General features: G+C 39.5%; 1 protein-coding gene across 1 annotated transcript; it reads right to left on the bottom strand.

Moving 5' to 3' along the window:
• Positions 1–5,227: 5,227 nt before the first annotated feature.
• KCNG2 (potassium voltage-gated channel modifier subfamily G member 2) lies at positions 5,228–27,829 on the bottom strand. Its single transcript, XM_070747418.1, has 2 exons — positions 27,062–27,829; positions 5,228–6,040 (listed from the first exon to the last, which is right to left on the bottom strand). Exons 1-2 carry the CDS (start codon positions 27,827–27,829, stop codon positions 5,228–5,230), a joined length of 1,581 nt encoding a protein of 526 aa, XP_070603519.1.
• Between the last annotated feature and the right edge of the window lie 8 nt (positions 27,830–27,837).

A 27,837-nucleotide genomic window follows, 5' to 3' on the forward strand; every position in this document is an offset into this window, starting at 1 on the left:
TTATTTGTTTTCTTCTTTTCATATGTATCTACAGAAGAAATATGGTTATGTGGGTTCAATTAGCCTGGCTTCCTCCTCCAAAGTATACTGAACTTGAAAAAAGAAATAATTTGTTAACTTACACATATAGTATAAAGTACTCACTTTTGTTGGCAGCAGTTTAGACATTAATGGCTGTGTATTGTGTTATTTTGAGGGGACAGCACATTTACAGTGTTATACAAGCTGTATACAGTACTCCCTACTTTACATTGTAGCCAAGTGTCATTTCTTCAGTGTTATCATAAGAAAAGATATACTGTATTTAAATAGTTACAAAATGTGAGGGGGTATATTAACTTCTGTGATATATTGTACCTACAGGAGAACTTTACAAAAGTTCATTGAGTTTCTGATATTGAAACAAGGCTATTTATACTCATTTCCAGCACAGCATCTCAATTATAGTCAATAGTCACTGATGATTTTAATAATTTAATAGTTTAAAATAATACATTTTGATAACGAAGATAGTTTATTTCTCCACTATACCAATTATCTAATAATAGATGTTAATATATCCACTTACTACACGCTATTCAAACAGACCTCTGGATAACAACTTTCAGAATAGATGTTTGACCTATTCCAACAGACCTTCTGTTCTGATCCATCAATTACAGCCAAACATTGCTATTTTATAAGTTGTGATATGTAAGTTAAAACATTTTATATACAGTACTTTATTGCCCGGAGTACAGTATAAATATTTATGATTGGCTGAACTCAATGAATGGTGAATTTTGTTAGGATAGCAGCAACTATTTCAAATTCTAATTGAAAAAATTTCAGGAAAAGTTTTTCTGATTCAAAATATATATTTTTTTATCCGGTCTTTCTTTGCAGCCCCAGAATCACAAGTCTTAGAATGTGGTATCTGAACCACTTCTATGATCCTGACGGTGTGATAATCTGAAGGTTCCAGTTACTTCCTACTAAAACACACTGCACTATACTTTCTACCCTTATTTTTGTCAAATTGTGCTGGTTTAATCTATAGGTAGTCCTCAATTTACAACAATTCACTTAGTGACTATTTGAAGTTACAACAACACTGAAAAAAGTGACTTATGACCGTTTTTCACATCACCATTGCATCCTCCCATGGTCACGTGATTAAAATTCAGATTCTTGGCAACTGACTCATATTTATGACGATTGCAGTGTCTTGACGTCCCCTTTTGTTACCTTTCCCCCCCTCCCCATTCCCTCGTTTGTTTATCAAATCCTTATACCTTATTAATTTGTCTATATCTGTACAGTGGTACCTCTACTTAAGAACTTAATTCGTTCCGTGACCAGGTTCTTAAGTAGAAACGTTCTTAAGTAGAAGCAATTTTTCCAATAGGAATCAATGTAAAAGCAAATAATGTGTGCAAACCCATTAGGAAAGAAATATAAGCTCAGAATTTGGGTGGGAGGAAGAGGAGGAAGAACACGAGGAGAGTCACTGCCGAAGGAAGAAGGTGGGGTGGCAGGGATACATGCTCTCATTCGAAGGTGGAACATTGCTATTGAGAGAAACGATGACTATGTTGAGAAGTAGGGATGTGATCCACAGAAGACCAGTTTCCTTTTGTGGTATGCTAAATATTCCTGTGTTATACCTGTCCTAAATAAAATGGCATTACTTTTTGACTCATCCTCGTATCCAGAAACTTTAGCTGGTAGAAAATACAGCAGCGTGAGCAGTTATGTACGCTCCTGGTAGTACTCATGTTACACTTGTATGTGCAAGTTGCATTTGTTATCAGTTTGTTTTTGGATCCACACTTCGCATTTGGAGGGAAACAGAATGAGGACGCTCATCTCTAACCTTCACCACAACGCCAGTCGATGATCTACTGACCACTGGCACTGCTTAGCTCCTTCCGCTGGTTTCCCCCTACATGATAGTAATACCAACTTCCCGCGTGAACATTCCTCGCAAGAGCTACGTGCCTTATAACCTTACTTTCTGGATAACCCTCGTATTATTTTATTGAGTCCACCGGAGAAGGGCGGCCTATAAATTTGATTAAATAAAATAAGCAAACAAATAACTAAATTGAATTGGTTTATGCCAGTGGTGTCAAACTCGATTTCATTGAGGGCTGCATCAGGGTTGTGGTCATGATTGTAGCCGCGGGGTGGGCATGGCCAACTTGACATCACTCGTGTTAGTGGCCCGAGTGTTGTGCCAGGGAAAACAGGCTTCTGAGCTCCCATTTTTGGCTGTGATGCCTTCCTGCAACCCTCTGCCAGTGAACTCGGGCCGTGCACAGCCCTCCTAAATTCCATTTTCACTGGCAGAAGCACCATGGGCAGGTCCTTCACTGTTTCCAGAGTGGCTCCACGGGCCAAATCTAAGCACCCCACAGGTCAGATCCAGCTTGTGGACCTTGAGTTTGACATCTCTGTTTTATGCCATCCAGAGTCACTTTCCGTGAGATTGGCAGCTATATGAATTTGATAAATATATTTGATTGCAAGAAGTACAGAGTATCATGATATTGAGCCGAGGTGGCGCAGTGGGTAGAGTGCAGTACTGCAGGCACTAAAGCTGACTGCTAGATCTGCAGGTCAGCAGTTCAAATCTCAAGACTGGCTCAAGGTTGACTCAGCCTTCCCTCCTTCCAAGGTGGGTAAAACGAGGACCCGGATTGTGGTGGCAATATGCTGGCTCTGTTAAAAAGTGCTATTGCTAACATGTTGTAAGCCGCCCTGAGTCTAAGGAGAAGGGCGGCATAAAAAAAAATAAAAATCAAATAAATAAATAAACAAACTACCATTTTAATGAGACTTTAATACACTGGGTGTGGGTGCGGCTGATATTAAATGCATGTAGGAACAGTGTTAATTATGTATGTCACTTCATTTTTGTATGGAATGGAGGTAGGTGGGTTGTTTTTGCTCCAGGACAAATAGTTTAAGCTGAGCATTGAATGGCACTAAAGGGAAAGCATTCCTTCTCAGAATTCTGAAATTAACAGAAGCAAAAATGTTACTTTGGTCTATTTCACATTACTTATAGGGTGTTGTAATGATTTGTAAAGTGCTTATTATTTACTAAACTTATGAAGAAGCTAGAAGAGACATCAATTCCATCTCAAAAAAATGGGCTTGGAATAACTTATGCTGTTAATTTGTTGCACTTCCAAAGTAGGAATGGGGCTTTCTTAATTGTAGTGTGAGCTTAGCTCTTCCTGTCTTTCCTGGGCACTTGTGATTCCAGCATGAACTCAGAAACACTTTTCTATGTGAAAAATGGTGAGTTATGTACAGGTCTACATATTAAATAAACATAATAAGAAGTTGGGCTGCACATGAAAAGTAAATAGACTACGTGTGATAGAAATGGCTCCCTTAGGTAAAAGAAAAAGTTTCAGATGATGTGCCACAAGGTAATTTTATTTTCCTTTCTTATTTTCAAAATAAACTGGAACAAATGAGAATCAGGAAATAGAAATTAAGAAGCTTTTGTTTACAATGTTCCTTGCTAACAGATGACGTTTAATATAGCTCAGCCGCACAAAACAAGACTGCATAAAACTCCCAGCATCATCACAATCTTGTGGACCAAGAATCAATACAAATGGAAGAGTAAGTAGACTTCAACCTTACTACTAATACCTCCGGGCTCCGGCACAAAGGTCTTCTATTTTCAAAAGTGGTAAGGCTCTTAATTTTCGCTTAGATCCAGGAGTTGGAATTCACCACAATTCCTAATTACTGTAAAAGGCTTCTGCCTCCTGATAGCAAAGTATATTTCAAAAATACTGCTCACCGTGACTCTTGTGCGGTTGTTTCCAACATAATGAAATCATTTTTAACTATGAGGAAAAGATTCCATGGTCAAAACCCAAACCCAACGCTTTTATCTCACATTTTATAAATCCCACCTCCTGCATGGAACAAAACCTTCATTTTACAAATACTGTACAGAGGAAATTAAGAAGTGCAAATGCTTTGTGCTTCCTCCTTTATTGTGCATCTTTGCAATGGCCAGGGCTAATTTAACTAGATGTTCTGCAGTTTGTCCCATATTCAACTCCCAACCATTACAATTCTTTTTATTATTGATAGCTTTAATTTTATCATGATCAGCAGCAAAAGCTTCCCAGTATTTTAACCTAGCACTGCAGTTGATAGTTATTGGAATAAAATGAAAGGCCAATTTTGTCATTTATTTTAAAGCCAGCTATAAATATCTCAGAAGTGTCTTCTTCCATTTAAAAACATCATAGCTTTAGTACCAATGGATTAGACATAAGGAGGGGGGGAAATCCAACTGGAATCATTTTAAAGCAACACCCATTTAAATCTGAGCAAAGGAAACATCATCTAAGATGGAGAACTATGTCCCCTTTATGAACTGTGGACTTCAAATCCCAGAATTATTCAGCCAACCATGCTGGCTCAGGAATTCTGTGAGTTAAAGTCCACAAGTCACATAGAGGCCGTAGTTACCCATCCCTGATCTAAGCTAAAGTGCAAAGCTTCCTATGGCCAATAGCAATAATGCATAAAGAACTAAAGCAGGCCTTTTTCAATCATGGGCAACACAGGGAAGTTCTTCCTTCGCAATTAATTCACAAACATCTTCATACTTTTACAGCAATTTCCCTTTTTAACCTCTATGCATATTTCATGATGTAGACCGCAACATGAATCCACTAGGAATGAATATGGCTAGGGAGAAACTACTGCTGGGCATTCTTGACAGTTTCTCTAGCTTTGTACAGAATGAATGGAACAACGTACTGCCTGAATTTGGATACTTTTAAAAATACATTAGCGATGTTATTTCTTCCCACATACACACAACAGAAACAAGTTTGAAAATTGCCTTTAAAAGTGCAATTAGCAGCATCTCTAGTTCTGGAGATTCTCTGAAATTCTAAAAGACGTTACATTAAAACCAGATGGTCTTCAGGGCTATGATGGATCATATAAGCCGTTGTTCAAAAGGCAGTCTTTATGGTTGCAAAAGGAGGTCTAAGCAGTTTGGTTACTTTAAGGGGAGGGGTCTCCTAACCTGGCAACCTTAAGACGTGTGGACTTCCGTTCCTATGCTGGCTGGGGAATTCTGGGAGTTCAAGTCCACAAGTCTTAAGGTTGCCAAGTTTGGAGACCTCTTCTTTAAGACATAAATAGCCCTCTGTACACTTTTCATTTCACGCCCCCCAAGATTCCAATTTCCTTTGCGTCAGCAATTCTTAGCGCCTTGTTCCATTTCAGTGGGAATCACTGCGCCGTTATTGCCCCGCGAAGAGGGGGGCTCTTCTTCCTGAGAGCTGCTGTCTTCTGGAAGGTTGTTGCTTTCTTCCAGGTCAAGAGGTTGCCTATTAGCCGCACGCTGCTGTTCTTCCTTAAGCTCAATGTACGAGCGCGAGAAGGTGTGGAAAATGGAAGTGACTGGAAAAGCCATCAGTAGGATGCCGCTCAAGATACTGCTTAGGGCCACCACCTGCCCTGGAATGCTGCGAGGCACCATATCACCGTAGCCGACGGTTGTCATGGATATCACAGCCCACCAATAACTACTGGGAACACTAGTGAATTCTTGCTTAGCGCCCATTTCATTTTCCGCCAAGTAGACAAGGGGCGAAAAGAGTGCCATGGCGACACAAAGAAAAAGGAGGAGCAGTCCAAATTCCCGGGTGCAGCGGCGTACGGTGAGTCCCAGGGTCTGCAGCCCCAGGGAGTGCCTTGCCAGGCGCATGACGTAGAGGATGCGAAGGGCTCGGAGGGTGCGCAGCACCAGCCCCACTCTCTCCAGGTACTTGTTTCCAACTCCCCCACCCCCAGGCTTGTTGCTGGTTTTGGGAGAAGCCATGTCTACAATCAAAGAGATGTAGAAAGGCAAGATGGCCAAAATGTCTATAATGTTGAGCGGCGTCTTCAGAAAGGCACGCTTGCTCTCCGCCTGGATACAGCGCAAGAGGAACTCGAAAGAAAACCAAGCCACACAGACCGTTTCCAGCACAAAGATGTCGTGGCACTTTTGGGAACATTCCCCCTGCAAGGAAGGCGGAAAATTAAGAGTTATTTAGCAAGCCAGCCAATTTTTTTTCTTTAGTTTAAGATGCCAAAAATGCTCTTGTATTGTATGCTTCTGTGTTTCTGTAAGTAATCTATTACAGATTTAAAGCTGCAATATAAAGCTAAACTAAACACATTTTTATGCATTGGCATCTTTGAGACCAACCAATTTATTATGGAATGGATCTGCCCAGACAGTAGCCTCCTTATTGCATGAACTGTTCAAATTATTCATTTTCCAAATGAATTTGCCAAATTTTTAGTAAATGTTTCTAAAAATAATGATTATTTTGACTTCATTTTTATAAATGCCTAATTCATTTAGAGCAGTTTTTAAAAATCTGGCAATTTTAAGATATGTGGACTTAAACTCCCTCCAGCCAGCATGAATAATGGGTTTATAACTAACTTTTTTCCCCAAAAGCCCAGATCCCAAATTCACACTAAGTTTGGGCCTTGATTCTGTCAAAATCTCCTTGGAGAGGGGCGGCATGTATATATCCAAAAAATAATAAAATAAAATAAAATAAAATAAAATAAAATAAATAAAATAAAATAAACAAATAAAATAAACAAAATAAATAAATAAAAAATAAAATACAACAACAACAATAACAATAGGTACCATGTCCAAGAATTTTATAAAATATATAAAGAAATTGCAGCTTTCTGCAAGAACACCAGCAGAACTGCAAAAAACCTGCTACTTAGAACATCGTATATTTTAAGATACTTGGTTGAGAACTAGGATGCTGGCAGCAACCAGTATCAACCATTAGCACCAGTCAATGATATTTGTGATATATTTTAAAATGTTCAGTTGACTGAGTTTCATGTTTAATGAGTAAAAGTGATAATAATATTAATGTAGTAGCTACTCTATATTAATCAATTAAGCTAGAAAAGCTTCCTAAAAAGCTTATTCTATAAAATTATTTCACCCCAAAATTAATAACTGGCATTTTAAAAAAATCCGAAAGGTAAGAGAACTGTTTGAATAAAGTTATTTAAAGGATGCAAATAAACTCACCAGCCCAAAACTTAAGCAACAATGAACAATGATTTTTATTTGGTTATTTCATTCCCACTTCCAAATATAGCTACAGTTCACCCTTACCCTTTTCTTTATGTTGAATGTTAATCACCCCCAGCAAAAAGACAGAACAAATAAAGGCTACTGGAATAAACATGAATTATTTTTCCTTAAAAATTCTATGTACTTGATGAGGAGAGCGCAAGGTTTAAAGGTGGAACAAGGTTTGCCTTCCACAATTCCATTTTTACTTTTGAAAAAAGAACCACACAAATTGTACCATTGGAAACCAGCCTTGTTGCTGCTGAATTTTGAAAATGCAATTTCTGGGTGCAAGGGAATAGGTATCATATGGTGTAGAAAAGGGGCTTTTTCCATAAGGCAACTGGACTTCCTTTTCCTCCTTGAAAACATTTCACTCCTCATCTAAGATGTTTCTTCAGTTCAGAGCTGAATTGCTTTTTGAAAAAAGCACCTTTGAGACAACCATGATCTGGATAAGCAGTCTCCAAACTTGGCAACTTTGAAGACTTGTGGACTTCAACTTCCAGAATTATTCCAGAATTAAGTTTGAAGACACACCACCACCACCACCACCCACAACCAGCATGATTGAGGATCTCCATAGATATATGGGTAGTGGAACCCACACTACTAAGCTGAATTATGTACAGTTGATGTCCTGTTTTCCAGCAATGCATCTTCCTTTTCTCTGAAGACAAAAGAGTGTTTTGTCTTGCCGAATTCCTAAAATCAAACATTATTTGTGGGTAAGGAATGATTTTGTCATTTCCTACAAGTCTGCTCAAGGAACTGCAGAATGGCTGTAATGGTATGCAGGAGGGACCTTGGGAGACAGGAAGAAGAGCCACAACTTATACAATATTCTGATAAACTTTGAGAGCTAAGGAGGAGAGATGGCTAAAGTATTTCAGAAGAGACTCTCCCTAGTTTTGGAAAGCATAAAAGTGAAGGGGGGGGAAGTATATTTCAGACTTGTAAGATTCTGTTAATGCAACCTTGCAATAAAGATATAGATAGTGTCTTCTTGTCTGGAATAACCTCGAAGGTCTAACAGTGATTTAGATCAAGGGTCTCCAACCTTAACAATTTTAAGCATGGAGGATTTCAACTTCCAGAATTCCCCAGCCAGTCATGCTGGCTGGACAATTCTGGGAACTGAAGTCCACCAGGCTTAAAGTTGCCAAGGTTGGAGACCCCTGATTTAGATCACTCCATACATTAAGGAGGAGAAGGATTCAACTGGAATATATTAACGAAAAGGAAAGGAGGCAGAGATGACATTTCCATGTTATTGTTCTCTCAACTGATATAATTTGCTTGGAGAGATTTGCAAGGAAGAGGCGGTTAAGCAGAGTCAAGTTTCTGTAGAATTCTAGGCTCCGTCATTATTCTGGTTAAAAACATACTAAAAACCAGAACAAGACCTGAAGTGAAAATTTTGCCCAATTTGACAACAAAAAAAAGAAAAAAATGTAGGAAAACATCTACTAGCTTCTCATTCCCATCAACAGAAGTCAGCAACAGTTAGGCATAGTGTTACTTTTGATGATAATTTTACAGCCTCACTGTCAGCGCTTAGTACCGGCTATTGTCAGTGCTCCAAATAACATCTGATAAATAAATCAGAGTCCAAACCTCATCTTTCTTCCAATTTCCTATTTATTATCAAAGTATGTTGCTAGCGAAGTGTAGTCAAGCTACGGTTCCAAAGTTCCCCACCCAGGTTAAGCTTCATCCCTCATCCCCACACCCACAAGTTAACCACATGGATGAGTCCTATTGCTTCCAAGTCCATCGACCTCCTCCATAATTCCACTGGTGATGAACAAAGGATGACCCTGGACTTTCAATAATTTGTTGTGGCTAGTAACTTTCCCTCTCATACAACCATCCCTCCCAATTCCCACGATTCTATTCTAACTGTGGCATGTCAAAGAGTATAACTCCAAACAATGACTTCAGCCTGACACTCACTTTCAAACCTAGGAGTAAAATTTCACAGTCCAAAACGTTTTTAAGTTATTATCTGGGTGATCTGTCGGGCTCTCTGGTAGACTCCTCCCAAAAATTCACAGGTACAAATTTCAGACACACACACGTTTGAAAATTCAAAACAATGTTCTTTATAATGAAAATTCACTTAACCTAAGCCCTCTTTTGGTATAGCAAAGAGCACTCATCTTCAAACAAACTGGTAATTTGTACAAGTCCCTTATCAGTTCTGTGATACTTAGCTTGCAGCTGTGAGGTAATTCACAGTCCTTCTTCTTTCACAAAGTGAAACACACTTTGCTCTGGTTTAGTTTCAAAGCAGGGAAAAATTAGCACACAAAAGGTCAGTCAGTAAAGCAGTCACGAAACACAACAATCTGATAATCCTCCACAATGGCCAAACCCACAGGCTGCTATTTATAGCAGCCTCACTAATTACCACAGCCCCACCCAACCACAGGTGGCCTCATTTTCTTTGATAATAATCTCTCAGTTGTTGTTGCCTATGCATCGCTCTCCGCATGCGTGGCTGTATCATTAACTCTTGTTCTGAATCCAAGGAGGAGCTAGATAATTGATCTCCTTCTGAGCTGTCTGCCACACTCTCCTCCTCCCTGTCACTCATGTCTTCTTGGTCAGAGGAGCCTTCATCAGCAGATTCCACCGGGGGGGGGGGGGAAAACAGGCCTGCAGCATGTGGATGTCTCCCCCACATCCACAGTCCTTGGGGCAGGAGCTGGGCCAGAGCTAACCACAACATCTGGAAAAGTAAATATAACACAAACAGCCAGAATGTTATCTTAATAGAAAACTACAAATATCTTATATAGAAAAAGTGAAACCCTAGTTCACCATATCTCCATTCCATTATTTTGGATCATAAATGGAATATTGTTAGAATTGTTATGGAAAGAAATTATTTTAAATGATTTAAATTATTTGCAAAGATAATTTGGCAGAAAACTCAGTGGCCCACTCATGCATATTATATAAAAAAGAGGCTGATCGTAAAGAACTGATTATAGATGTGCAATGAATATTTTAAACAAAGAAGCTTGAAGTAGAAAACTGCAGCATAGGAAAAGCACATATACTTCAGGAAGAAAACACACAGCTGACATCTTATTTTAAAATTCACCTACTTTCAACTTTTGGAGGGAAGGAGAACTGAGAATTATTTCCACATTTCATTGTTCATATCTATATATACAAAAGCGAAAACCACTCATACCGTAATCATGAAATCTCCAGAACTGTAAAACCTACAAACATGAAATTTGCTACATATATTTCTCTTGGCTTCTAGATGCTTGCTAAGAAAGGATTTTTCAAAATGACCATCAGATCATTGGTTATTTCTTATATTATTATTAACATGCTCTGGTGCTAAGGAGTTAGACATTCTACTCCCCCTCCTCACCTGAAAAGAACTCTGTTCCAACTGCCAGTGGGCGTGGCCAGCACGTGATTCATCTGGCCTGTAGGCTAGGAGTTTACTCATTCTGATCTGTGCTAAGGAGTTCAGTTTCATAGCGAAGTGTGGGTATCCAGCTATAATTTTATAGCTGGCATAACTAGATTTTGGATTGGAACAAAGATCCGTTTAGCCTTGTATTTGGTTTTCGAATATGATTAGCTATATAAGCAAGAAGCTAGTAATCTTCCTTCACTTCTTTCCCTTCACATTTAGTTCTTACAGGTTATAGCCACCAATGGACTCATTTTTCATAAATTGCTTCAAATGACAAACTAACAACAACTGTGTGACTAATAATTATGATTCCAGTGGTAGTGAATTCCATTAATTATACATTGTGCAAAGTACTTTATTTCCAGCTAGTACATTTTATTGCTTGCTCTAAGTCCTAAAATTTTAGAAAAGGATTAAAATATCCAATGCCGTGCATAATTATATAATTTCTTATAGTAATATCTCTTCTTAGCCATCATTCTTTTCTCATATAAAAGCTTTTATTCTGGAACTAAAAAACAATAACTAACAAAATTATCAAAATATAATAAACAGGGAATTCTGGGATTAGATCCAGAATAAGAAATCCAAAATCTCTTACCAGGATTTACAAGACAGTGCTGTTTTGTTTTCCAGAAGCAAACCTGAATTTCTTTTTGGGGTGAGGGCAGCTTAATGAAATAACAGGCAAAAGAGTGAATTCCCTCCCCTTCTTTTGGCTTGTTGCCACTGCAAAGATTTTAGCAATAGCAATAGCATTTAGACTTATATGCCATTTTACAGTGCTTTACAGCCCTCTCTAAGCAGTTTACAGAGAGTAAGCACATTGCTCCCAACAATCTGGGTCCTCATTTTACCGACCTTGGAAGGATGGAAGGTTGAGTCAACCATGGGCCTACTGAGATTCGATCTGCCAAACTGCTGGCAGGCAGTGATCAGCAGAAGTACAGTAGTTTGCAATACTGCACTCTAACCACTGCACCACCGAGGCTTTAGATATAAAGGTGCTCTAGCAACATCTTTTTTCCTGACATGTCTCCATAAATGTGTTCACAGTACACCAGGCCACGAGTGAAAAAAGTCACAGCTTCCTTAGCTGCATTATTATTATTGAATATCAACAATTAAAGGAACCAAGACTAAAGAAGGATGCTATAGGTTTGGACAGGGGTGTCAAACATGCAACATGTTGCCACGTAGCATATTGCAGTTCCCCCCCTCGTTAAACTGGGGGTGGGCGTGGCCAGTGTTTGACACATCTGGCCTGTGGGCTGCAAGTTTGACACCCCTGGATTAGAACTTGCTAAAATAGCAATAAAGGTATTACAAAAGACATTCAAATATTGCAATGCATCTGTATTAGTATCGGGTTCCTACCCAGTATGGGCCACACTGCGCATTGGTACTAAAAATGGACCTGTGTGCCCAGCTCCGCGTCTCCGGCATGCATATGTGCATACCCCAGCGTGATTTTGCTCCTGCGCATGCGCAGAAGCAAAATCTCATAGGAATACGTGCACGTCGGCGACCCGAAGCTGCATGCACATTGCACCGGTAGGGGCAGCAAGTAGCAACCCCCGCCTGGTCTGTACCTACAAAGATCAGACTCATGCAGGGAATGATTTTCCCGTAACACTTTAAAATTGGACTCCAAAGAAGCAGGAGTCTGTTGATGCTTTTGAACTTTGGTGTTGGGAGAAGACTCTTGCAAATGCTTTTTGGGCAGCTAGCTGTGACAGTTTTTTCCTTTGTCTTAAAGAAACTTTATTCAATCTGGGTTTTGACAGAATGCAGTGTGAGTAAGAATGGTGTACGGAGAAGGTTAGAGTTTGACAAAACCCTGGAGGCTTTCTCCATTCCTGAAATGGAATTGGCCTTTTATCGGCCGATTAGGTCCCACAGACTGGGCCTTCCCGTCGACTAAGAAATGTCATCTGGCACGGCCTTCTGAGCCTTCTCTGTGGCGGCCCCGGCCCTCTGAACCAACTCACCCCGGAGATCAGAACTGCCCCCACCTTCCTTCCTTTTGTAAGTTGTTGAAAAGTCACCTTTGCCGCCAGGCATGGGGAAATTGACACCTCCTCTAACTACTGCTTTATGTATGGTTTGATTGGGTTGTGTGATTATTTTATTAATAAGAGTTTTTAAATTGTGTTTTTAAATATTGGATTTGTACATTGTTATAATTGTTGTGAGCTGCCTCGAGTTCTCGGAGGGGCGGCATACAAATCTAATAAATAATAATAATAATAATAATAATAATAATAATTATTATTATTATTATTATTATTATTATTATTATTATTCTTCCTGCTCCAACACTGTAATTCAGGCACTTTAAAAGCAGATTATCTAGGCCACGACGACACCCAGGCACAGGAGTATTAATTCTTGCACACATCATCCTGACTCTGGATTACTGCAACGTGTTTGATGTGAGGCTGTCCTTGAAGACCACCCAACAGATTAGTTGACAATACAGCTGCCGGCTCATTGCTTGGCAGTTGCTGTTATTAATATATCATTATACCCTGCACAGGCTTCCAATTAACTTCTGGGTTCAATTTAAGATGCTGGTGATTATTTCTAAAGTTGAAAATAGCTGCATACTGAAACCCTCAGTACTTTCTTCAATCAGAATCACCAGTTCATTTATCTTGAGAGAGAAAAACTGTTGGTAGTCTTCCAATTCCACAAGTTTTGGAGGCTTGTAGATACTGTGGCAGTGCTTATGAATAGGCCATGCTTCAACTAAGGTGCCCTCCTAGTTCTGCTCTTTCAGGAACAATAGAATATGGAACTTCTTTGGATGACTGATGATGATGGTGTTGGTGATGTTGATGAATGCCATGTAGTGAATGAGTTGTCCAGAAGATTATCTTTTGTCTTTCCCACACTTCATAATCAAAAATTAAAAATCACTACACAGATTCACAGTGAGAACAATTAATCAGAGGAACAACTTGCGTCCTGAAGTTGTGGGTGCTCCAAAACTGGAGGTTTTAGAGAAGAGATTGGACAACCATTTGTCTGAAATGGTATAGGGTTACCTGCCTCGGCAGGGAGTTAGACTTGAAGACCTCCAAGATCCCTCTCAACTCTGATGCTATAGTTATTCAATAATAAGAGACCTTCAAATTTCTAGGTTTTATCATATCTCAAGACCTAAAATGGTCACCTAGCATCAAAAACATCATCAAAAAAGCACAACAAAGAATGTTCTTTCTGCGCCAGCTCAGGAAGCTCAAACTACCCAAGGAGCTGCTGATACAGTTCTACAGAGGAATCATTGAATCTGTCATCTGCACCTCTATAACTGTCTGGTTTGGTGCTGCAACCCAACAAGACCGACACAGACTTCAGAGGATAATCAGAACTGCAGAAAAAACAATTGCTGCCAACCTGCCTTCCATTGAGGACCTGTATACTGCACGAGTCAAAAAGACGGCGGGGAAAATATTTACTGACCCCTCACATCCTGGACACAAATTGTTTCAACTCCTACCCTCAAAACGTCGCTACAGAGCACTGCACAGCAAGACAACTAGACACAAGAACAGTTTTTTCCCGAACGCCATCACTCTACTAAACAAATAATTTCCTCAACACTGTCAGACTTTCTACTAAATCTGCACTTCTATTCTACTTTTTTTCCTCATCATTCCTATCACCTATGTTGACTGTATGACTGTAACTTGTTCCTTATATCCTAAGATTTGTATTAATATTGCTTCTTCATTGCTTATTTGACCCCTATGACAATCATTAAGTGTCGTACCACATGATTCTTGACAAATGTATATTTTATTTTATGTACGCTGAGAGCATATGCACCAAGACAAATTCCTTGTGTGTCCAATCACACTTGGCCAATAAAAATCTATCTATCTATAAGTATTGCAATACTTGTAACATAACATAACTAGTAATGTTATAGCATAGTATGGTGTATGGTATGCTATAACTTTTATTAAAGACTTTTATTTTTCAAAAATACAATTAAGAGGGTACTGGGGAAATAAGGGGAACTGAGTTCTTGCTTCCTAGATTTATCTGCATCTAACAACTATCCAACATCAAACAGACATACAAAGACATAGAGGAACAAAAAACGTTAACACACAGCTGAGCAAAACACCACTGCAAAGAAATAAAATATCCCTGAGGTTTCTGCCTATACTTTTCCCAGCAGCTCTATCCCACTGGTTCCAGTTCTTCCAGGGCTTTTGGGCAGAAGGCCTGAGTCACATGGCCAGCCAAGACATCTGCTGTCATTCCTTGTTATTCCAAGGATTGCAGCCAGAAAGGCAACGTCTGACTCTATCTCTGGAAGAGGCCAGTGGTTTTCGAAAACTGGAATCTTGAGTTGCTATCCAGACAGCACCATAGATCATTCCATGTCAACAAATGCTAAAATATCAGACCCTGGCAATGCCACGATTTTAAAATCGATTTTATATTCTATTCTTAAGACACTGTAATCAATTCTTCAACTTCATTTCCCACCCACCCCCGGTAAATTTACTAATAGACACTTTTCTAAAGCAATTCTGAGATGGGATTCCATATTACGGTGAACGTGCAAAGAATATATTTGAGTCAATAAAATAAAGTGAAAAATGGCTTGTGATGGTATGATCATATTATCAAATGCCTGATAAACAGCCAACATTTCAGTTCTGAGAGGCTAAGAGACAAATGTAAATAAGCTGAAGAAAGAATATGTGAGAGAAAACCATTATTATTATAATTTTTAAATCCCACTTTAAAAACGTACTCAGTTGTTCAAAAATGAGCCATGGTGGCACAGTGGTTAGAGTGCAGAACTGTAGGCTATTTCTACTGTAACCATCTTCCAGCAGTTTGGCAGATCGAATATCACCATCAGCTCAAGGTTGACTCAGCCTTCCATCCTTCCAAGGTGGATAAAATGAGGACCCAATTTGTTGGGGGCAATATGCTGACTCTGTAAAACCGCTTAGAGAGGGCTGTAAAGCACTATGAAGTGGTATATAAGCCTAGGTGCTATTGCTACTCTTGTAAACCACTTCTGCACAATCTTCTATAGCTGTAGTATTCATAATCACATCCATAGATTGTAATCCCATTTCTTAGAATGATAAAGTGTCCAGGACATTTCATGCTACTTATTTGCTAACCCAAGACTTTGGGTTTGCTCTCCTGAAGCAGGAGGAATGGGGGTTTCCTGATGGATGTTTGGTCATGTTTCCTGCCATTGAACAAGGAGTTTGACATTTCTCTTGGATACAGTCTGTTTCAAATGAGTCATCTGGCTCATGAAAAACCCGCTCCAAGAAACAAACTAAGCAACAACCGATCGTTTTGATTAAAAATATGCAATTAAACCTAGTGTTGGCTTTGGACTAAATGTTTGTGCCAAGACATTTCACCACCCCATACCCGCTGTTTTAGTCCAAGCCCTACATTTAAAGGACAGAAATTTGTAACAGATTTTTCAAAAATCCTTAGGAAATATCCACCTGCCTAAAATATTAGGTACCATATTTTTCAATGTATAACACCCACCTTTTTCCTCCCTAAAAGAGGCTGATAATTAGGGTGTGTCTTATACGCTGAATGTAGCTTTTTTTTCAGCCCTAACTAACTGCTAACGATCTTCCCAGCTCTTACCTTGCAGGCTCTTTCATTGTTTCTCTCTGTGAAGAATGTTTTCCAAGCCCTAAGTCTTTGCAGGGTTTTTTCATTGCTCTAACTTACTCTGAATAGGTTTCTTTCCAACCCTAACCAAGTGCTAACAATGTTCTCAGCTCTTACCGGCTTGCAAGCTCGTTCATTGTTACTCTTTCATTGTTACTCTCTGCCAAGAATGTATTCCAAAACCCTGTCTTTGATTTTTTTTTCATTCTCTATTTGCTCCAAATGTTTCTTTCCAGCCTTAACCAGATGCTAACAATTATTATTATTATTATTATTATTATTATTATTATTATTATTATTAATTAGATTTGTATGCTGCCCCTCTCCGGAGACTCGGAGCGGCTCACAGCTGTTCCCAGCTTCTACCATCTTGCAACCTCTTTCATTGTTACTTTCTACCAATAATGTATTCCAAACTCTGTCTTTGTAGGGGTTTTTTTTCCATTGCTTTACTTGCTCCAGATATTTCTTTCCAGCCCTAACCAGGTGCTATTAATGTACCCAAGCTCTTTCATTATTACTCTCTGCGAAGAATGTTTTCCAAGCCCTAAGTCTTTGCAGTTTTTTTCCACATTGGTCTAACTTGCTCCAAATGTTTCTTTCCAGCCCTAACCAAGTGCTAACAATGTTCCCAGCTCTTACCCACTTGCAAGCTCTTTCATTGTTACTTTCTCAGAATATATTTTTTTAAGCCCTTAACCGGGGGATAAAATAATGTGCTGAAGCTGATCAGACTATGGACGCTAGCTAGCTAGATGAATACCTGGTAAGCAGATTCTTTTCCCTATTTTCCTCCCCAAAAACTAAGGTGTGTCTTATATCCGGTGCGTCTTATACTCCGAAAAATACCGTAAATAGATGTTTGAGTAGATTTACTTTACATTAGTTCTGTATGTCTGAGGTCTCTTAAGAGCTTTCTCACATAATTTGACGCAGAGTTTATTAGTTTGAGTGTGAGAGTCACAAAGAGTCAAAAAGAGGGCGGGTAAAATATTTACTGACCCCTCGCATCCTGGACACAAATTGTTTCAACTCCTACCCTCAAAACGTCGCTACAGAGTACTGCACACCAAGACAACTAGACACAAGAACAGTTTTTTCCCGAACGCCATCACTCTACTAAACAAATAATTCCCTCAAAACTGTCAGACTTTCTACTAAATCTGCACTTCTATTCTACTAGTTTTTCTCATCATTCCTATCACCCATTTCCTCCCATGTTGACTGTATGACTGTAACTTGTTGCGTATATCCTAAGATTTTTATTAATATTGCTTCTTCATTGCTTATTTGACCCCTATGACAATCATTAAGTGTTGTATCACATGATTCTTGACAAATGTATATTTTATTTTATGTACGTTGAGAGCATATGCACCAAGACAAATTCCTTGTGTGTCCAATCACACTTGGCCAATAAAAATTCTATTCTATTCTATTCTATTCTTAAGAGCTTTCTCACATAATTTGACGCAGAGTTTATTAGTTTGAGTGTGAGAGTCACAATTAGAAGCACTCCTGTACTCTTTGCTTATACAGTGATCCCCCGGTTATTGCGTCCCCGACCATTGCGAACAGGGTAAATGCGATTTTTGAACCCGGAAGTCAAAACACCATCTGCGCATGCGTGCCCTTTTTTCTATGGGCACGCATGCGTAGATGGCGCCCGGCAGATCAGCTGCTGGGCGGCTTCCCTGGGTCTTCCCCCTCTTACTGGCGGGAGGGCGAAGCCCCCCCCCAGCACCCGCTCGCCCGCCCTTCGCCCTTCGCCCGGGAAGTTCGCCAGGAGTCAGCGGAGAACGGCGCGCCTGTTTTAAAACGATCGGAGCTTTCCAATGAGTCCCAAAGACAAACGCGGAAGTTTGACGTTTGTCTTCGGGACTCATTGGAAAGCTCCAATCGTTTTAAAGCAGGCGCGCCGTTCTCCGCTGACTCCTAAAGCGGGGAAGTTCGCCAGGAGTCAGCGGAGAACGGCGCGCCTGCTTTAAAACGATCGGAGCTTTCCAATGAGTCCCGAAGACAAACGTCAAACTTCCGCGTTTGTCTTCGGGACTCATTGGAAAGCCGCGCGGGTGTTTTAAAACGTCGCCACCGACATGGGGGGCTTGCTAGCACCCCCCCAAACCCGGGTTGGGGGTTCGGGGGGTGCTAGCGAGCCCCCCATGTCGGCGGCGGCGTTTTAAAACACCCGCGCCGCCCCCAATCTTCGGCTCCTCGCTAGCGCTGCGGAAGTTAAAAACACCATCTGCACATGCGCAGATGGTGTTTTTACTTCCGCAGCGCTACTTCGCGAAAACCCGCTCGTTGCGGGGGGTCCTGGAACGGAACCCTCGCAACGAGCGGGGGATCACTGTATATTAAATAGCTATACTTGAATTTTTAGGACAATTATTTTATAAATGTTCATAAAATGATACATAACATATTTAGCATAAATGATCAAATATTTCTAAAAGCAACATCTCTCCTTGCTGCCCATGCCTAGTTAAATAAATGAAGGCAAATTTCAAGTCTCAAATGGTTATCTAGCACAGGGTTCTCCAAACTTGGTGACTTTAAAGACTTGTGGACTTCAACTCCCAGAATTCTCCAGCCAGCATAGCTCGGGTTTGTAAGTGGAAAATGGTTCTTGAGAAGAGGCAAAAAAATCTTGAACACCCCGTTCTTATTTAGAAAGGTCCGTAAGTAGAGGCGTCCTTAGGTAGAGGTACCACTGTATTTATAAAGCACCAATGATCAAATAATGCTCGAAAATAGATTGAAACAGGCGGTTGGTATTTTAGAAAGTAAAAATTTTCAAACCTAGTACTTTTACCTTTTCTAGTTAAGTACTACATTTTAAATTAATGTTTCTTCTTTTTGGTCCTGCTGTCAGGCAACAGGAAATCTGGAGCCAGAGTTAGGTCAAAATGAGTACACGTTTATTGCAGTTTACCTTTAAATAAGAATCTGAATTACTAACAGTCAAGACAAACAGCCGATATATAAAAGTCTATAGAATTCAAGAAGGATTGGACTTCTGTTTCTTGTGGGATCCAAACTGATGACGTGTTTGACCCTGTCCATGGACTCAGCCTGGTCCTCTCCTACACCTCTCCACCAATCAAATTTCTCCAAGCTGCAATTTCTTCTCCTCCGGGAAGGAAGAGAATCTCCAAGAGGAATTTAAAAAGTTGAAGACAAACTAAGATGTTGCTTACAGGTAATTTTTACTTGTTGCTTGTGAAGGAACAAGTACCCAAGTACATATAAATGGTAAATACATCATCATTCAAGGAGGAGATGAAGTAACACCTTTATCAAAGTACTGTATTTTTCAGACTATAAGACACATCGGTGTATAAGATGCACCAAGATTTTGAAGAGGTAAGTAAGGGGGAAAAAAGTGTTTGCTCTCCCCTAGTCCCCAGGAGACCTCACAAACCTTCTGTCATTTGCTTTTAGTCTTAAAATGTGCAGTCTACCCCACCCTATTTCTTTTTTTCAGGGTCATCACTGGATAATGTTGATTATGATGAGAGCAGAACAACTCTACAATTTGAAGGGGCAAGCCAACTTTATAAATCTTTATGATCAAATTACTAGATACAACTACCAGCTTAAATTATCCCAGACTGCACCAAAATAGCAGTCAGTCTAGCAGCAGATATTGAAAATGTAATACTCTGAGGATTAGTTTGCTTGTGATGCAAAGTGTTAAAATAAAACCATCTGAGAGATGCAAAACTATGTTAATGCATTGTTCATTATCATTAGAGGTCACTCCAGTGGCATATTCAGCACTAGACAATGAAGTGCTGTACATCATGTGTGAGATTAAGTTAGGTGTACAATGGTAATTGATACATACTATGTTAAAATAATATGGAAGGCCATTTTGGTGAATGAATGAAAGAACTGGGGGGAAAGTATAGTAAATCAAAATCAGACTGAAAAGGCTGAAAGGAGATAAAAGCAAGTAGCAGTGAGTTGCAATACCAGCAAATAATCTAAGACCAAAACCCACATTTTTTTTTCAGGTCCTGGAAAAATATGGATCAATTTAGGACATGCAAAAGAATCCAACCAGAGACAAAAAGAATTGCAGACAAATGAATTGTTAAAACTATCATAAGATAAATGGGGGGGGGGGGGGGATATAAAGAAAGAACTCACTCCGAATATTGTGAGAGAAGACAGCAGTAAAACATGACAAGGTGGCAAGTAACAATAAATTGCTCCAGACAGTCTGAACAATCCGTAAGGACACAGAAAGTGACATTGTCCAAAAGAGGGAATAGCAATCAAATGTCTTTCCAACGACAAAATCATACAAAAGTGGCAAATAAACAACAAACATTTGGTAATTGATTGATAACAAAAGAAATCAAATAAACAGCAGAACTTTTCAACTCCCTTTTCTCTCAAAGCTTACTGTTTAATTCAATAATAAAGCAAATTAAAACAAAAGAAAACAACATTTCCATAATATTTCAAGAGCTACATATTGGACAAGATTTCAAGGCTGCTAACTTGTTATTTTGGTAGTTCTAAGTGAGGATGCCAAAGTTATATAACACAATTCACTTTTCAAATGTTTTTTTAATTATTATTTTTTTAGTTTTCTTTCCTATACTGTAGGTCATCTGCATAAACCACTAACTATATTTAATTGAATGTTCCCTATGTAGAGCAGTCTTTGGAAGAATCCAAAAAGCTAGCTGTAATTATTATAATAATCTTATGCTTGGGAAGCAAGCAGGTGCTTGCAAGCATTTTAATGGTTATTTTTATTTGACACCTAGTATCGTCTTAATATTGGATGGCTACCACTGATCTGTAAAGCCAAAATAGATTTGCTCCACTTTCATAGTTATACTAGCCTAGAAATAGACGCTACAAGGCTCTTTATGACATTTTGCTTTACTTTTCCATTGGCACATTAATAAGCGTCCTATCATTTCTTTGTTGAATTTTAACTCTCTCCAACATTTGGTTGCTACCACTAATTATATTAATGTTATTTTAGGGAGATTGCATTTTGACAATGGCTTATTATCAGCCATGTAAGACTAACAGTTTTATCCTAAAACTATATTTTTGCCGTTTTCTTGACAGCACTGACTGTCTAAAAATTATTATACCACATTCTCTGATGCTTTGATTATAAGTGCATTTCTTTTTAGCTAATCTCATGCCATTTCTTGGACTGAAAACATAATTCCTGTGCTCTGTTGTAAAGACTTTGGGTTGCTTATTTTACTTTTTGTCCCATCTTCACCATCTCACAGAGTATAAAAATAAAATTCAAACTCATCATTTCAAGAAGCAGAAAGAGAAAGACATCATAGGCGCATCAAAATCTTCTCCTACACAACCTGCACTAAATCAAATTTATCTTATTCAGAACATGCCTCTACTATAAAACTGTTGCTGGAATAGGAAGGGGAGTTTAGTGTTCCTTTTTGCTGCTCTGAACTGAATGAAACATAATAAGAAAGCCTGTAGAGTTGAGGAAGCAACTCAAGTAGCAGGAAAATATTTGTTAATCATCAGGTAGAAGCTGTGTATTTAATGACGCTGATAAAACCTTCTCCCTGAACATTCTTCAAACTAATCAAGATAGTGATACCAAGTTACTACTCTTCAGCCTTGCTCATAACAAATGGGTCGTCCTCAGGAAATTTCTTTTTCTAAATTATTATTATTATTTTTTTTTAATTAGATTTGTATGCCGCCCCTTTCCGTGGACTTGGGGCGGCTCACAACACAATAAAACAATTCATAACAAATCTAATAATATACAATTTAAAATTTAAAATAGTTAAAAAAAACCATTTTTAAGCAAACATACCTACAAACATACCATACATAAATTATATAGGCCCGGGGGAGATGTTTCAATTCCCCCATGCCTGACAACAAAGGGGTTTTTTTGAGAAGTTTACGAAAGGCAAGGAGGGTAGGGGCAGTTCTAATCTCTAGGCTCTTCCCCTGGGGCTCGCCAACCTACATTGTTTAGTTGACGGGACCTGGAGAAGGCCGACTCTGTGGGACCTAATCGGTCGCTGGGATTCGTGCAGCAGAAGGCGGTCTCGGAGATATTCTGGTTCGATGCCATGAAGGGCTTTATAGGTCATAACCAACACTTTGAATTGTGCCCGGAAATTGATCGGCAACCAATGCAGACTGCGGAGTGTTGGTGTGACATGGGCATATTTGGGAAAGCCCATGATTGCTCTCGCAGCTGCATTCTGCACGATTAGCTAAGAATAAAGTTTTAATACCACTTTATAACGCCTTGGTAAGGCCGCACTTGGAATACTGCATCCAGTTTTGGTCATCACAATGTAAAGGGATGTTGAGATTCTAGAAAAGTGCAGAGAAGAGCAACAAAGATGATTAGGAGACCGGAGGCTAAAACATATGAAGAATGGTTGCAGGAACTTGGTATGTCAAAGAAGGACTAGGAAAGACATGATAGCAGTGTTCCAATATCTCAGGGGTTGCCGCAAAAAAGAGGGAGTCAAGGTATTCTCCAAAGTACCCGAGGGTAGGACAAGAAGCAACGGGTGGAAATTAATCAAGGAGAGAAGCAACTTAGAACTAAGGAGAAATTTCCTGACAGTCAGAACAATTAATCCGTAGAACAACTTGCCTCCAGAAGTTGTGAATGCTCCAACACTTAAGAATATGTTGGATAACCATTTGTCTGAAGTGGTATAGGGTTTCCTGCCTAAGCAGAGGGGTGGACTAGAAAACCTCCAAGGTCCCTTCCAACTCTTCTATTCTATTCTATTCTATTCTTATTCTTTTCTATTCTTCTGTTGTGTTTCTTGAAGGTGGACGTTTATTATCTGAACTTGTCAGTTGGTTTCATTGTCATACTAGGTAATGTCTACAGTGGACTTTAGGGAATTCCGTGAAGATGTCACCTAGCCTAGTAATTAAATGTTCGGAAAGCAACCCACAAGCTTGGAGAACAAACCTCCACCTCATCTTAACACATAAGCAATAGATATTCACCACTATCGCGTTGTTTCTTGTATATAGCAGTGGTGCAATGCAGGAAGTGCTAGATTTTTTTGTGCAACTTAGAAAAGCCCTCTGTCTTGGGGTCTCCAACCTTAGCAACTTTAAGCCTGGAGGACTTCAACTCCCAAAATTCCCCAGCCAGCTTTGCTGGGGAATTCTGGGAATTGAAGTCCTCCAGGCTTAAAGTTGCCAAGGTTGGAGAGTCCTTCTCTAGCTCGCAGACCCAGACTTTTCAGGAAAGCTTTTTTGAATGAACTAATTGATTGCCTTTGAATCCATGTGTCTGAGATTAACATTAATTTTTTCACTTATTTCCTACATTGACAAAAAAAATCTTGTGACCAAAACTATGAGTTTAATCAAAGCTCTATCTATCCATTCATCCATCATCTATCATTATGTCACAACAGTAAGCATCAAAATACTTCTGTGCAGGGATTCCGACTGCTCTCCTTATCTCTCACCCTAGTTATCTAAAATGAGAGTCTAAGCAGCTTGTAGTTAAGTAACTGTAAAAGATAATTATATTTCCCTTTATCTCGACTGAGTTAAAAGAACTGACCCAGATCAGAGCCAGTAAAGCAGAAGAGGAATGACCACATCTATTTTTAACCCAGTTCTGTATCAATGACAGAAGTTAATCTCCCATGCTTGGACTCTCCAAGCAGCACACAGGAGAATGAATACTTCATTATGCACAGCATTATAAATTTAGAATATTTAAACAGAGTTTAAAGTAAGAATTTTGTAAAAACTTTGAAACCTTTTATACAATTTGATGAGGTTTACTAATAATTTCGTAAATTACTCAAGACCCACCTATATCGCCAGGCATATGGGTACTGAGACACATCCCCCAGGCTTTTATATTTTATGTTTGGTATGTATGTATTGTTTGGTTTTAAATGATGGGGTTTTATATGTTTTTTCTCTTTTAATATTAGATTTGTTCCACTGTAACATTGTTCTTATTATTGTTGTGAGCCGCCCGAGTCTTCGGAGAGAGGTGGCATACAAATCTAATACATTATTATTATTATTATTATTATTATTATTATTATTATTATTACTATTTAGTGTATTTGATTTTGATTTTGCTCTTTCCATTTATTTCTTCAAACCCCTTTACTGTAACCCTAGGTTTGTCGTCAATAACAACATTAGTATTTCTTAAGCTCGAGCAAAATGCATGATATAAATTTAATAATTAAATAATCATTAATTTGATAAAAACAAAAGGAAAAGAAAAGAAGAAAATGATTACAAGGTTTTCTACTCAAGGGAGAAATTTGTACAGAACTATAAAGCAAAGTTGCAGGTTTCTGTTTACATATGAACCATAAGCTTCAAACTAGATCAGAGACAAGACAAGTTTTTGATAATAAAAAGGATTATGGCATACTAATTACTATTTTATGCTGATCGGATGAAACTATAGACAGTCAAAATTAATCTTGCTCAGTTTGCAATTCTATTAGTTTCACAAAGACTTCCTTTGAATTTGCTGTGGTTAGGGCCCGTCATCATCCCAGATAATTTATGTCCCTTCACAGCAGGCCAAGAAATCCTCTTTCTGCCTACTGTAATTTCTTCTGTCAGAAAAAAAAAATCCAGCCTTCGTTTAGCTAAAGTTTTTGATACAAGGAGACAAAAGGAATCAGGACAATGTCCAAAATCCAATTATTGAGGTATCTGTCCTAACTAATTCAGAAATTTAATATATAGGATCCAATCTGGATCAGTTACCAGGACCAGAAGTTTTGTCTTCTGAGCTTTCAGACTCATGTTGGAGCCCATCTTCAGAGAACTTGAAATGAGAGTTCTATCCACTATCTAATTACCCTACTAGAGAGATGTTCCCTGAAGATGGACTCCAGCACAAGTCCAAAAGCTCAGAAGACAAAACCTTTGGTCCCAAGATCCCACAACCTTATCCTGGGACATATATATTTGCCTTCATTTGTGTGTTAATGTATAACACCATATTAACTTAAACACAGAAAGGCAATAACTATGCTAATCATAATCTGCTTGGGATAAAGTTTATGTTACTTTCACATGCACATACAGAGCAAGCCACTAAGCCAGTGGTTCTCAACCTTTCTAATGCCGCAACCCCTTAATACGGTTCTTCATGTTGTGGTGACCCCCAACCATAAGTCTAACACCAATTCTCCCAACAGAGCCTTAAGCTGATGGGCAGGAAGGTCAGAGAGACACCCCCACTATAAACACCTGATTGGTTGGATTGTAAAAATACGTTCCAAGGCGCCAGAATAGAAGTTTTAGTTCCTAACACCATGGGAAATTTGTCTTTTCCCCTGGTCTTAGGTGACCCCTGTGAAACGGTTGTTCGACCCCCAAAGGGCTCCCGACCCCCAAGTTGAGAACCACTGCTAAGCAAATATTGACAGAGAAGACTCTGGCAATGTTTACAATTGAGTAAACATCATTTTACCCCCTCAGAAAGGGTTCGCAACCTGGGCGTCCTCCTTGATCCACAGCTCACATTAGAGAAACACCTTTCAGCTGTGGCGAGGGAGGCGTTCGCCCAGGTTCGCCTGGTGCACCAGTTGCGACCCTATTTGGACTGGGAGTCACTGCTCACAGTCACTCATCACCTCAAGGCTCGACTACTGTAACGCTCTCTACATGGGGCTACCTTTGAAAAGTGTTCGGAAACTTCAGGTCGTGCAGAATGCAGCTGCGAGAGCAATCATGGGCTTTCCCAAATATGCCCATATTACACCAACACTCCGCAGTCTGCACTGATTGCCGATCAGTTTCCGGTCACAATTCAAAGTGTTGGTTATGACCTATAAAGCCCTTCATGGCACCGGACCAGATTATCTCAGGGACCGCCTTCTGCTGCACGAATCCCAGCGACCAGTTAGGTCCCACAGAATGGGTCTTCTCCGGGTCCCATCAACCAAACAATGTCACTTGGCGGGACCCAGAGGAAGAGCCTTCTCTGTGACGGCCCCGGCCCTTTGGAACCAACTCCCCCCAGAGATTAGAATTACCCCCACCCTCCTTGCCTTTCGTAAACTGCTTAAAACCCACCTCTGCCGCCAGGCATGGGGGAACTGAGATACACTTTCCCCCTAGGTCTTTAAAATTTTCTGCATGGTATGTCTGTATATCTGTTTGGGTTTTATATAATGGGTTTTAACTGTTTTTAGTATTGGATTATGCTGTTTTGTTACTGTTGTTAGCCGCCCCGAGTCTGCGGAGAGGGGCGGCATACAAATCCAATAAATAAATAAATAAAATAAATAAATAAAAAACAAGATTTAAGTATTGCCCACAAAATCATTCGCTGTAATGTCCTTCCGGTCAACGACTACTTCAGCTTCAACCGCAACAACACAAGAGCATGCAACAGCTTCAAACTCAATGTTAATCGCTCCAAACTTGACTGTAAAAAATATGACTTTAACAATCGAGTCGTCGAAGCGTGGAACTCATTACCTGACTCAATAGTGTCAACCCCCAACCCCCAACATTTCTCCCTCAGACTCTCCTCGATTGACCTCTCCAGGTTCCTAAGAGGCCAGTAAGGGGCGTACATAAGTGCACTGATGTGCCTTTCGTCCCCTGTCCAATTGTCTTTCCTTTCCATTTTATCATATATATTCTTTCCTTCCCACCTACTTCTCTTCCTCTTCACTTCCTATCTTTTATATATCACCTAATGTCTATTCCCTTTCATATGTATTATATATTGGACAAAGAATAAATAAAATAAAATAAAATAAAATAAATAAAATATATTGTGCACTTACCCGATCTTCCTCTTCTCGGAGATCTGGCATAGTGCTAATGCAGAGGCTAACTGCAGTGATGACAACAAAAGAAACCGATATACAAGCAAAAATCTTTCCTGGGATGCCTGAATGAGGATTTTCCACCATATCCCTGAGCTTTCTCATGCACAAATGCAAGCGGCCACTATCCTTGAAGGCACATTGGGGTGCTTCCTTAGCTTCTTCTACTTCTTCTTCTTCTTCTTCAAACATTGCCGCCTCCGCAATCTCTTCTTCTTTCTGTCGTAGTCTTCTTCTACAGCACCACTCCAGGTGTTCCTCTTCTATCCCCCAGTAAACTAGTTCATCTTGGAAAGAGAGTGCACACATTTCCCTGAGGAGCCTTAGCTTCCCAGCGGTCAAAAAAGTCATGATGGTCCTGAAGGCACAAGGATTGCGGTCAAAAAAGAATTCATTGCAGTTGACATCATAATCATCACAGATATCCATTATTTCATCATAGTTGTTGCATGATTTTAACTTTCCAAGCCTGGTCAAGGGACAATTCTCTAATGTGGTCCATGGGATTTTGTATTTTATGCCACCCACATTGATTATCACATTCCTGGTTCGGTCCTCCCTACAGGCAAAACAATACAAGTCTTCCCCAGGACTGAGAAGTTTTGCTTTTTTGTAGAAGACGCCTTTCTTTGTCTGCACATCACAAAGTGTCTCCAAGTTGTTGTAAGAGTATGCAGTAAATTCGGGTTCTGCATTCCCAGGCAGCAATGCCATTTCCTGATACATTTGTTACA

This window comes from Erythrolamprus reginae, chromosome 3 (assembly GCF_031021105.1).
Source record: "Erythrolamprus reginae isolate rEryReg1 chromosome 3, rEryReg1.hap1, whole genome shotgun sequence".
Classification (NCBI taxonomy): Eukaryota; Metazoa; Chordata; class Lepidosauria; order Squamata; family Dipsadidae; genus Erythrolamprus; species Erythrolamprus reginae.

Excerpts from the sequence above, each read along its gene's own strand:
- KCNG2 (XM_070747418.1), bottom strand. The coding sequence starts at position 27,829 with ATGTATCAGGAAATGGCATTGCTGCCTGGGAATGCAGAACCCGAATTT. Across the intron at positions 6,041-27,061 it reads TCCGAGAAGAGGAAGATCGG|GGGGAATGTTCCCAAAAGTG; the intron begins GTAAGTGCACAA and ends CCTTCCTTGCAG.